Raw genomic sequence first — 13,062 nt, forward strand, 5'->3', positions numbered from 1 at the left:
AGAGGGGGCGGGCAAGAGAATGTTCTAAAAACAAGTAAATAGGCCAAACTAAATGAACCTGGCTGAGCGCCTTCCAACACCATTCCAAACTAAATTAACCTGGCTGAGCGCCTTCCAACACCCTTCCAAACTAAATTAACCTGGCTGAGCGCCTTCCAACACCCTTCTGAACTAAATTAACCTGGCTGAGCGCCTTCCAACACCCTTCCAAACTAAATTAACCTGGCTGAGCGCCTTCCAACACCCTTCTGAACTAAATTAACCTGGCTGAGCGCCTTCCAACACCCTTCCAAACTAAATTAACCTGGCTGAGCACCTTCCAACACCCTTCCAAACTAAATCAACCTGGCTGAGCGCCTTCCAACACCCTTCCAAACTAAATTAACCTGGCTGAGCACCTTCCAACACCCTTCCAAACTAAATTAACCTGGCTGAGCGCCTTCCAACACCCTTCTGAACTAAATTAACCTGGCTGAGCGCCTTCCAACACCCTTCCAAACTAAATTAACCTGGCTGAGCGCCTTCCAACACCCTTCCAAACTAAATTAACCTGGCTGAGCGCCTTCCAACACCCTTCCAAACTAAATTAACCTGGCTGAGCACCTTCCAACACCCTTCCAAACTAAATCAACCTGGCTGAGCGCCTTCCAACACCCTTCCAAACTAAATTAACCTGGCTGAGCGCCTTCCAACACCCTTCCAAACTAAATTAACCTGGCTGAGCGCCTTCCAACACCCTTCCCAACTAAATTAACCTGGCTGAGCGCCTTCCAACACCCTTCTGAACTAAATGAACCTGGCTGAGCGCCTTCCAACACCCTTCTGAACTAAATGAACCTGGCTGAGCGCCTTCCAACACCCTTCCAAACTAAATTAACCTGGCTGAGCGCCGTCCAACACCCTTCCAAACTAAATTAACCTGGCTGAGCACCTTCCAACACCCTTCCAAACTAAATTAACCTGGCTGAGCACCTTCCAACACCCTTCCAAACTAAATTAACCTGGCTGAGCGCCTTCCAACACCCTTCCAAACTAAATCAACCTGGCTGAGCGCCTTCCAACACCCTTCCAAACTAAATTAACCTGGCTGAGCGCCTTCCAACACCCTTCCAAACTAAATTAACCTGGCTGAGCGCCTTCCAACACCCTTCCAAACTAAATTAACCTGGCTGAGCGCCTTCCAACACCCTTCTGAACTAAATTAACCTGGCTGAGCGCCTTCCAACACCCTTCCAAACTAAATTAACCTGGCTGAGCACCTTCCAACACCCTTCCAAACTAAATGAACCTGGCTGAGCGCCTTCCAACACCCTTCCAAACTAAATTAACCTGGCTGAGCGCCTTCCAACACCCTTCTGAACTAAATTAACATGCAAATTTATTTAGGCCACTGTTTTTATTATTAACGATGCAAATGAGTAAACAGCATACGATAGTAAAATAGCAAAGGAAGCACCTTACATTTATTTAGGGAAACTGACTATGTTTATAATAGTCGCTCTGGATAAGAGCGTCTGCTAAATGACTTAAATGTAAATGTAAATGTAAATAATGTTAATAATTAATGATGCATATGAATAAACAGAATGGGATTAAAAACAGTATCTTACATTTATTCCAGGTTTCCCTTCCGCACCAGGCTCCCCAGCTGATCCCGTTTCACCCTGCAGAGGAACGAGAGCAAGTTATAAGAGCAAGTTCAAACTCAGGTCCTACAAAAGCACGCCATCATTTCCATGTATTATAAGTACAGATGTGCAGTAACAACATGTTGTTTTGAAAGGTCTGAAGTCTCCTCAGGAGACTGTCCAAGGTGGTTTATCCAATCATTGATGCTCTTACTGCCAGGGCCTCTCACAAGGGATACTGGTCACAAGCATCATGACAAAATGTCAACTTCATCTATAAACACAATGTATGTCTCCAAACCCAAACCTAAATCAAAATCCTAATTCCTATCCTGAAAGTTGAGACCTGATATGACCGGTCTGTCTTCATGTTGTAGCAAAGGCCTCGTCTTCAGCGGTTTATTTATCAAAGTGATACGTCCTCTATAGAGACATTCAACTAAACAGTGCTAAAGGTCACAGAACAGACAAGAACTCATTGACATCTTCTAGTCCCCTGCTTTCTGTTTCACTCCCAAGTATATTAAATAACCCACTCTAAGGCAACAGGCTAAAACAAATTATTCTGTTTATTTGTTTCCATGAAATATCTGTCTGAACGTGGAGTCCTGGTTGTAAACAAATTAGGACTATGTTGACAGTATAAATAAATGATGGGGCCAGAGGTGTGTGTGTGTGTGTGATAATGAAGTGTTTCTGATGGACCTAATTATCTGACAGTGCACACCCTTGTTTCACATCGTGATTGTAATTGATTTATGTGTTCATCGTTGATGTGTGTGTGTGTGTGTGTGTTCATCGTTGATGTGTGTGTGTGTGTGTTCATCGTCCAGTTTGATAGAGAAGACACTATCACACAGCTGCATAACCAAATCATGTCATTAACCAGGAAGAAGCACGCAGCAGTGTTATGATAAACCTCTCTCTTGGCAGTCACCATTGTTTGAAATACATTCAGTATAGAAAGTGACATCCAAATGTTGCTGAATAAACAGGCATCGTAATAATGCTCCAGTTCCACCTGTTTCATACAAATCTCAACAACTTTATATGGACAATAAACTTTATTACTTGAAACAAACATGTTGATAATATGCCTATTCAAACAACAACAATTATCAAGCTGTTCAATAAACAGGGTAACACTTGCCAATGCATGCAGGTATGATGTATTACAATGTTGAAAATGTCCTAGAGAGAAATAAAATACTGTAAGCCACATGATAAGACATAAAGCATTATAGCTGCAGGCTTTAAGTAAGATGTTACCGTTAGTTTTCCACTCTGCATAATAAACATTGAATCTACTCCGTCTTTGAGACAGTAATTCCAGTATAGTCCAGTAATGTCAGCCTGATCAGTTTAAAAGGCAGGTTTCCTGGACACAGATTACGCCTACTTCACGAGGACTAAGCTGGGACTAAGCTGGGACTTCACGAGGACTAATCTTCACGAGGACTAAGCTGTGTCTGTGTCTGGGAAACCAACCCTATGAGGACTAGGCTGTGTCTGTGTCTGGGAAACCAACCCTATTGACCACTAGGCTGTGTCTGTGTCTGGGAAACAAACCCTATGAGGACTAGGCTGTGTCTGTGTCTGGGAAACCAATCCTATGAGGACTAGGCCGTGTCTGTGTCTGGGAAACCAAACCTATGAGGACTAGGCTGTGTCTGTGTCTGGGAAACCAAACCTATGAGGACTAGGCTGTGTCTGTGTCTGGGAAACCAAACCTATGAGGACTAGGCTGTGTCTGGGAAACCAACCCTACGAGGACTAGGCTGTGTCTGGGAAACCAAACCTATGAGGACTAGGCTGTGTCTGTGTCTGGGAAACCAAACCTATGAGGACTAGGCTGTGTCTGGGAAACCAACCCTACGAGGACTAGGCTGTGTCTGGGAAACCAACCCTATGAGTATAGAACTCAGTAATCCTACTCTGTCACACCCTGCTCAGTTTTAACAGCGGAACCAACCCAGTCTGTGACCAATGAGCTGTTGTGTTGAGGCATCCCACAGAGGAACCAACCCAGTCTGTGACCAATGAGCTGCCGTGTTGAGGTCAGCCCACAGAGGAACCAACCCAGTCTGTGTGACCAATGAGCTGTTGTGTTGAGGTCATCCCACAGAGGAACCAACCCAGTCTGTGACCAATGAGCTGTTGTGTTGAGGTCATCCCACAGAGGAACTAACCCAGTCTGTGTGACCAATGAGCTGCCGTGTTGAGGTCAGCCCACAGAGGAACCAACCCAGTCTGTGTGACCAATGAGCTGCCGTGTTGAGGTCAGCCCACAGAGGAACCAACCCAGTCTGTGTGACCAATGAGCTGCCGTGTTGAGGTCAGCCCACAGAGGAACCAACCCAGTCTGTGTGACCAATGAGCTGCCGTGTTGAGGTCATCCCACAGAGGAACCAACCCAGTCTGTGACCAATGGGCTGTTGTGTTGAGGTCAGCCCACAGAGGAACCAACCCAGTCTGTGACCAATGGGCTGTTGTGTTGAGGCATCCCACAGAGGAACCAACCCAGTCTGTGTGACCAATGGGCTGTTGTGTTGAGGCATCCCACAGAGGAACCAACCCAGTCTGTGTGACCAATGAGCTGTTGTGTTGAGGCATCCCACAGAGGAACCAACCCAGTCTGTGTGACCAATGGGCTGTTGTGTTGAGGCATCCCACAGAGGAACCAACCCAGTCTGTGTGACCAATGAGCTGTTGTGTTGAGGCATCCCACAGAGGAACCAACCCAGTCTGTGTGACCAATGAGCTGTTGTGTTGAGGCATCCCACAGAGGAACCAACCCAGTCTGTGTGACCAATGAGCTGTCATGTTGAGGCATCCCACAGAGGAACCAACCCAGTCTGTGACCAATGAGCTGCCGTGTTGAGGTCAGCCCACAGAGGAACCAACCCAGTCTGTGTGACCAATGGGCTGTTGTGTTGAGGTCATCCCACAGAGGAACCAACCCAGTCTGTGACCAATGAGCTGTTGTGTTGAGGTCATCCCACAGAGGAACCAACCCAGTCTGTGACCAATGAGCTGTTGTGTTGAGGTCGGCCCACAGAGGAACCAACCCAGTCTGTATGACCAATGAGCTGCCGTGTTGAGGTCAGCCCACAGAGGAACTAACCCAGTCTGTGACCAATGAGCTGTTGTGTTGAGGTCATCCCACAGAGGAACCAACCCAGTCTGTGTGACCAATGGGCTGTTGTGTTGAGGTCATCCCACAGAGGAACCAACCCAGTCTGTGTGACCAATGAGCTGTTGTGTTGAGGTCATCCCACAGAGGAACCAACCCAGTCTGTGTGACCAACTAGATGTCCTGAAGGTCAAGAACTAAGTGCCCCCGAGGTATCCCCTCTACAGTATGTCATGTTTCACCACTGCACCTGGTATCCTATGCATTGCCAGCTCTGCTACACAGCAAAACTCTGTTTACCAAATGGCTATGGAGGGCTAATGAAGCCATTCTGAATGCACTAAGAAGCCTATATAAGCTGTGCCATTCTCCTCTACAGTATGTCACCTAGTATCCTGTGCCAGCTCTGCTACACAGTGAGGCACTCTGTATACATCCAGATGCTTACAAACTAGCTACAGTATGTAGAGCTTATAAAGACCCTATGAGTGCTCTACAAAGCCTTTTTAAGTGGTTTATTCAAAAACTTGTTCATTCGACCCATTGGATATCATCCATAGAACTGTTTATCTCAGTGTAATCTCAACAGCCTTAACAGTGACTGTTTAGTTTAGTGTCTACGCTGTTTCCCTCTGTATCGCTATTCAGTAGCAGTCCCTGTATGTCGTACTGAGCAGGCAGCCCAGTCCCTGTATGTTGTACTGAGCAGGCAGCCCAGTCCCTGTATGTCGTACTGAGCAGGCCAGTCAGTGTATTGTACACTGTGCCAGAGGGACAGATTTCTCCCTCAGTCTATTGGCCTAATCAGAGAGGATATGGTGATGAAAGAGTCTCTTTCATTATGCCATTTTAAACTGTCCATCTGCTCAGCCCAATACTTAGTGGAGCCACAATGCCATTACGAAGGAACTAATTATGCAAAAGCCACAAAATACAGACCATTTCCCTGAAAGCATAGCTTTATTTTCCTGTAATTTCATAGTCTACTGAAGTCTTTTTACGATATTTATTCTAAACATATCCAGCCTTTGGCCCATAAAGCCACACCACCATTACAAAAGAACAAATTATGCAAATGCTACACAATTCTATTCTGGTCCCAGATCTGTTAGTGCTGTAGCTCACTCCTCTGAGACCAGCCCGACATAACGCAGCATTCCTGACTATTTCCCTGAACCCTTGCATGAATGCATGTCTAAAGGACGTCATGCTGCTTGCTTAGAGAGTACCACTTCCTCGTGATCCGGCTCACACCGATGCTCCAACCCAGAACCTCTGCCTTGCTAGCACATGTGACCGCCCTCCTGAACCAACTTACCAGTCGGTGCCAAACGAAAAAGCGAGATATTTTCTGACGCAAGTGTGGACAGTTCAGGCTGAGGAGGAAGTTTCCCACACCCCCATGTGATACTCATGCTGCCTGCAGCCTATAGGTTCATTTCCCTGAAACCTGGCATGAACGCATGCTGTTTTACTGTAGGTGCAGAGACTAGGTAAGAGCTGTGATATATACATTCCAGACACGTCCTTCACATGAGACCAAGTTATTAGAGTTCAATCCACATTCGACATTATCACCAGATAATCACAGAATACACTATGTACCTTCATGGTTGCATGTATGAATAGCTATTGTGTTAGTGTAGAGATGACAGGGGAAAAGGCCTTGGGTTATGAAACAATGGAGATCCTTCAGAGATGTATTAGATGTATTAGAAACCTGTGCTAGAAAAACCTTTCAAATAAAATATATATAACAACAGAAGACATGTGCTACATATTAATAACCATGTATCCACTACAGTGGGACTTCACATGCTTGGAATATGAATAACGGTATATCCACTACAGTGGGACTTCACATGCTTGGAACATGAATAACAGTATATCCACTACAGTGGGACTTCACATGCTTGGACTATGAATAACAGTATATCCACTACAGTGGGACTTCACATGCTTGGAATATGAATAACAGTATATCCACTACAGTGGGACTTCACATGCTTGGAACATGAATAACAGTATATCCACTACAGTGGGACTTCACATGCTTGGAACATGAATAACAGTATATCCACTACAGTGGGACTTCACATGCTTGGACTATGAATAACAGTATATCCACTACAGTGGGACTTCACATGCTTGGAACATGAATAACAGTATATCCACTACAGTGGGACTTCACATGCTTGGAACATGAATAACAGTATATCCACTACAGTGGGACTTCACATGCTTGGACTATGAATAACGGTATATCCACTACAGTGAGACTTCACATGCTTGGACTATGAATAACGGTATATCCACTACAGTGGGACTTCACATGCTTGGACTATGAATAACGGTATATCCACTACAGTGGGACTTCACATGCTTGGAACATGAATAACGGTATATCCACTGCAGTGGGACTTCACATGCTTGGAACATGAATAACAGTATATCCACTACAGTGGGACTTCACATGCTTGGACTATGAATAACGGTATATCCACTACAGTGGGACTTCACATGCTTGGAACATGAATAACGGTATATCCACTACAGTGGGACTTCACATGCTTGGACTATGAATAACGGTATATCCACTACAGTGGGACTTCACATGCTTGGAACATGAATAACGGTATATCCACTACAGTGGGACTTCACATGCTTGGAACATGAATAACGGTATATCCACTACAGTGAGACTTCACATGCTTGGACTATGAATAACGGTATATCCACTACAGTGGGACTTCACATGCTTGGAACATGAATAACGGTATATCCACTACAGTGGGACTTCACATGCTTGGAATATGAATAACGGTATATCCACTACAGTGGGACTTCACATGCTTGGAACATGAATAACAGTATATCCACTACAGTGGGACTTCACATGCTTGGACTATGAATAACGGTATATCCACTACAGTGGGACTTCACATGCTTGGACTATGAATAACGGTATATCCACTACAGTGGGACTTCACATGCTTGGACTATGAATAACGGTATATCCACTACAGTGGGACTTCACATGCTTGGACTATGAATAACAGTATATCCACTACAGTGGGACTTCACATGCTTGGACTATGAATAACGGTATATCCACTACAGTGGGACTTCACATGCTTGGACTATGAATAACAGTATATCCACTACAGTGGGACTTCACATGCTTGGACTATGAATAACGGTATATCCACTACAGTGAGACTTCACATGCTTGGAACATGAATAACTGTATATCCACTACAGTGGGACTTCACATGCTTGGACTATGAATAACTGTATATCCACTACAGTGAGACTTCACATGCTTGGAACATGAATAACGGTATATCCACTACAGTGGGTCTTCACATGCTTGGACTATGAATAACGGTATATCCACTACAGTGGGACTTCACATGCTTGGAACATGAATAACTGTATATCCACTACAGTGGGACTTCACATGCTTGGACTATGAATAACGGTATATCCACTACAGTGGGACTTCACATGCTTGGACTATGAATAACGGTATATCCACTACAGTGAGACTTCACATGCTTGGAATATGAATAACGGTACATCCACTACAGTGAGACTTCACATGCTTGGACTATGAATAACGGTATATCCACTACAGTGAGACTTCACATGCTTGGAATATGAATAACGGTATATCCACTACAGTGAGACTTCACATGCTTGGAATATGAATAACGGTATATCCACTACAGTGAGACTTCACATGCTTGGAATATGAATAACGGTATATCCACTACAGTGAGACTTCACATGCTTGGACTATGAATAACGGTATATCCACTACAGTGAGACTTCACATGCTTGGAATATGAATAACTGTATATCCACTACAGTGAGACTTCACATGCTTGGAATATGAATAACTGTATATCCACTACAGTGGGACTTCACATGCTTGGACTATGAATAACGGTATATCCACTACAGTGAGACTTCACATGCTTGGAACATGAATAACGGTATATGCACTACAGTGGGACTTCACATGCTTGGACTATGAATAACGGTATATCCACTACAGTGGGACTTCACATGCTTGGACTATGAATAACTGTATATCCACCACAGTGAGACTTCACATGCTTGGACTATGAATAACTGTATATCCACTACAGTGAGACTTCACATGCTTGGAATATGAATAACGGTATATCCACTACAGTGAGACTTCACATGCTTGGACTATGAATAACGGTATATCCACTACAGTGGGACTTCACATGCTTGGAACATGAATAACGGTATATCCACTACAGTGGGATTTCACATGCTTGGACTATGAATAACGGTATATCCACTACAGTGAGACTTCACATGCTTGGACTATGAATAACGGTATATCCACTACAGTGGGACTTCACATGCTTGGAATATGAATAACGGTATATCCACTACAGTGGGACTTCACATGCTTGGACTATGAATAACGGTATATCCACTACAGTGGGACTTCACATGCTTGGAATATGAATAAAGGTATATCCACTACAGTGGGACTTCACATGCTTGGAACATGAATAACGGTATATCCACTACAGTGGGACTTCACATGCTTGGAACTATGAATAACGGTATATCCACTACAGTGGGACTTCACATGCTTGGAACATGAATAACGGTATATCCACTACAGTGGGACTTCACATGCTTGGAACATGAATAACGGTATATCCACTACAGTGAGACTTCACATGCTTGGACTATGAATAACTGTATATCCACTACAGTGGGACTTCACATGCTTGGACTATGAATAACGGTATATCCACTACAGTGAGACTTCACATGCTTGGACTATGAATAACTGTATATCCACTACAGTGGGACTTCACATGCTTGGAACATGAATGACGGTATATCCACTACAGTGAGACTTCACATGCTTGGACTATGAATAACTGTATATCCACTACAGTGGGACTTCACATGCTTGGACTATGAATAGCGGTATATCCACTACAGTGGGACTTCACATGCTTGGACTATGAATAACGGTATATCCACTACAGTGAGACTTCACATGCTTGGAACATGAATAACTGTATATCCACTACAGTGAGACTTCACATGCTTGGACTATGAATAACGGTATATCCACTACAGTGAGTCTTCACATGCTTGGACTATGAATAACTGTATATCCACTACAGTGGGACTTCACATGCTTGGACTATGAATAACGGTATATCCACTACAGTGGGACTTCACATGATTGGAACATGAATAACGGTATATCCACTACAGTGGGACTTCACATGCTTGGACTATGAATAACGGTATATCCACTACAGTGAGACTTCACATGCTTGGAATATGAATAACGGTATATCCACTACAGTGAGACTTCACATGCTTGGAACATGAATAACGGTATATCCACTACAGTGAGACTTCACATGCTTGGAACATGAATAACGGTATATCCACTACAGTGAGACTTCACATGCTTGGACTATGAATAACTGTATATCCACTACAGTGAGACTTCACATGCTTGGAACATGAATAACGGTATATCCACTACAGTGAGACTTCACATGCTTGGACTATGAATAACTGTATATCCACTACAGTGAGACTTCACATGCTTGGACTATGAATAACTGTATATCCACTACAGTGGGACTTCACATGCTTGGAACATGAATAACTATATATCCACTACAGTGAGACTTCACATGCTTGGAACTATGAATAACGGTATATCCACTACAGTGGGACTTCACATGCTTGGAACTATGAATAACGGTATATCCACTACAGTGGGACTTCACATGCTTGGAACTATGAATAACGGTATATCCACTACAGTGGGACTTCACATGCTTGGACTATGAATAACGGTATATCCACTACAGTGGGACTTCACATGCTTGGACTATGAATAACTGTATATCCACCACAGTGAGACTTCACATGCTTGGAATATGAATAACGGTATATCCACTACAGTGGGACTTCACATGCTTGGACTATGAATAACTGTATATCCACTACAGTGGGACTTCACATGCTTTGACTATGAATAACGGTATATCCACTACAGTGAGACTTCACATGCTTGGAATATGAATAACGGTATATCCACTACAGTGGGACTTCACATGCTTGGACTATGAATAACGGTATATCCACTACAGTGGGATTTCACATGCTTGGACTATGAATAACGGTATATCCACTACAGTGAGACTTCACATGCTTGGACTATGAATAACGGTATATCCACTACAGTGGGACTTCACATGCTTGGAACATGAATAACGGTATATCCACTACAGTGGGACTTCACATGCTTGGACTATGAATAACTGTATATCCACTACAGTGGGACTTCACATGCTTGGACTATGAATAACGGTATATCCACTACAGTGGGACTTCACATGCTTGGAACATGAATAACGGTATATCCACTACAGTGGGACTTCACATGCTTGGAACATGAATAACGGTATATCCACTACAGTGAGACTTCACATGCTTGGACTATGAATAACTGTATATCCACTACAGTGGGACTTCACATGCTTGGACTATGAATAACGGTATATCCACTACAGTGAGACTTCACATGCTTGGACTATGAATAACTGTATATCCACTACAGTGGGACTTCACATGCTTGGAACATGAATAACGGTATATCCACTACAGTGAGACTTCACATGCCTGGACTATGAATAACGGTATATCCACTACAGTGGGACTTCACATGCTTGGACTATGATAAACTGTATATCCACTACAGTGGGACTTCACATGCTTGGACTATGAATAACGGTATATCCACTACAGTGAGAGTTCACATGCTTGGACTATGAATAACTGTATATCCACTACAGTGGGACTTCACATGCTTGGACTATGAATAACGGTATATCCACTACAGTGAGACTTCACATGCTTGGAATATGAATAACGGTATATCCACTACAGTGAGACTTCACATGCTTGGAACATGAATAACGGTATATCCACTACAGTGAGACTTCACATGCTTGGAACATGAATAACGGTATATCCACTACAGTGAGACTTCACATGCTTGGACTATGATAAACTGTATATCCACTACAGTGGGACTTCACATGCTTGGACTATGAATAACGGTATATCCACTACAGTGAGAGTTCACATGCTTGGACTATGAATAACTGTATATCCACTACAGTGGGACTTCACATGCTTGGACTATGAATAACGGTATATCCACTACAGTGAGACTTCACATGCTTGGAATATGAATAACGGTATATCCACTACAGTGAGACTTCACATGCTTGGAACATGAATAACGGTATATCCACTACAGTGAGACTTCACATGCTTGGAACATGAATAACGGTATATCCACTACAGTGAGACTTCACATGCTTGGACTATGAATAACTGTATATCCACTACAGTGAGACTTCACATGCTTGGAACATGAATAACGGTATATCCACTACAGTGAGACTTCACATGCTTGGACTATGAATAACTGTATATCCACTACAGTGAGACTTCACATGCTTGGACTATGAATAACTGTATATCCACTACAGTGGGACTTCACATGCTTGGAACATGAATAACTATATATCCACTACAGTGGGACTTCACATGCTTGGACTATGAATAACGGTATATCCACTACAGTGAGACTTCACATGCTTGGAACATGAATAACGGTATATCCACTACAGTGGGACTTCACATGCTTGGACTATGAATAACGGTATATCCACTACAGTGGGACTTCACATGCTTGGAACATGAATAACTGTATATCCACTACAGTGGGACTTCACATGCTTGGACTATGAATAACGGTATATCCACTACAGTGGGACTTCACATGCTTGGAACTATGAATAACTGTATATCCACCACAGTGAGACTTCACATGCTTGGACTATGAATAACGGTATATCCACTACAGTGGGACTTCACATGCTTGGAACATGAATAACTGTATATCCACTACAGTGAGACTTCACATGCTTGGACTATGAATAACGGTATATCCACTACAGTGGGACTTCACATGCTTGGAACATGAATAACGGTATATCCACTACAGTGGGACTTCACATGCTTGGACTATGAATAACTGTATATCCACTACAGTGAGACTTCACATGCTTGGAACATGAATAACGGTATATCCACTACAGTGGGACTTCACATGCTTGGACTATGAATAACGGTATATCCACTACAGTGAGACTTCACATGCTTGGACTATGAATAACGGTATATCCACTACAGTGGGAC

The 13,062-nt window shown here is 43.3% G+C and overlaps 1 protein-coding gene across 7 annotated transcripts in view; it reads right to left on the reverse strand.

Moving 5' to 3' along the window:
- The window catches only part of col19a1 (collagen type XIX alpha 1 chain), a 259,676-nt gene that overhangs the window by 192,943 nt on the left and 53,671 nt on the right, over positions 1-13,062 (reverse strand). For all 7 annotated transcript variants that reach the window (XM_071394460.1, XM_071394459.1, XM_071394458.1 and 4 more), the window contains one exon: positions 1,611-1,664. In XM_071394460.1, the coding sequence (XP_071250561.1) occupies positions 1,611-1,664 (54 nt within the window). The remainder of the gene's footprint in view (positions 1-1,610; positions 1,665-13,062) is intronic.

Source organism: Salvelinus alpinus, chromosome 3 (assembly GCF_045679555.1).
Source record: "Salvelinus alpinus chromosome 3, SLU_Salpinus.1, whole genome shotgun sequence".
Taxonomy (NCBI): Eukaryota; Metazoa; Chordata; class Actinopteri; order Salmoniformes; family Salmonidae; genus Salvelinus; species Salvelinus alpinus.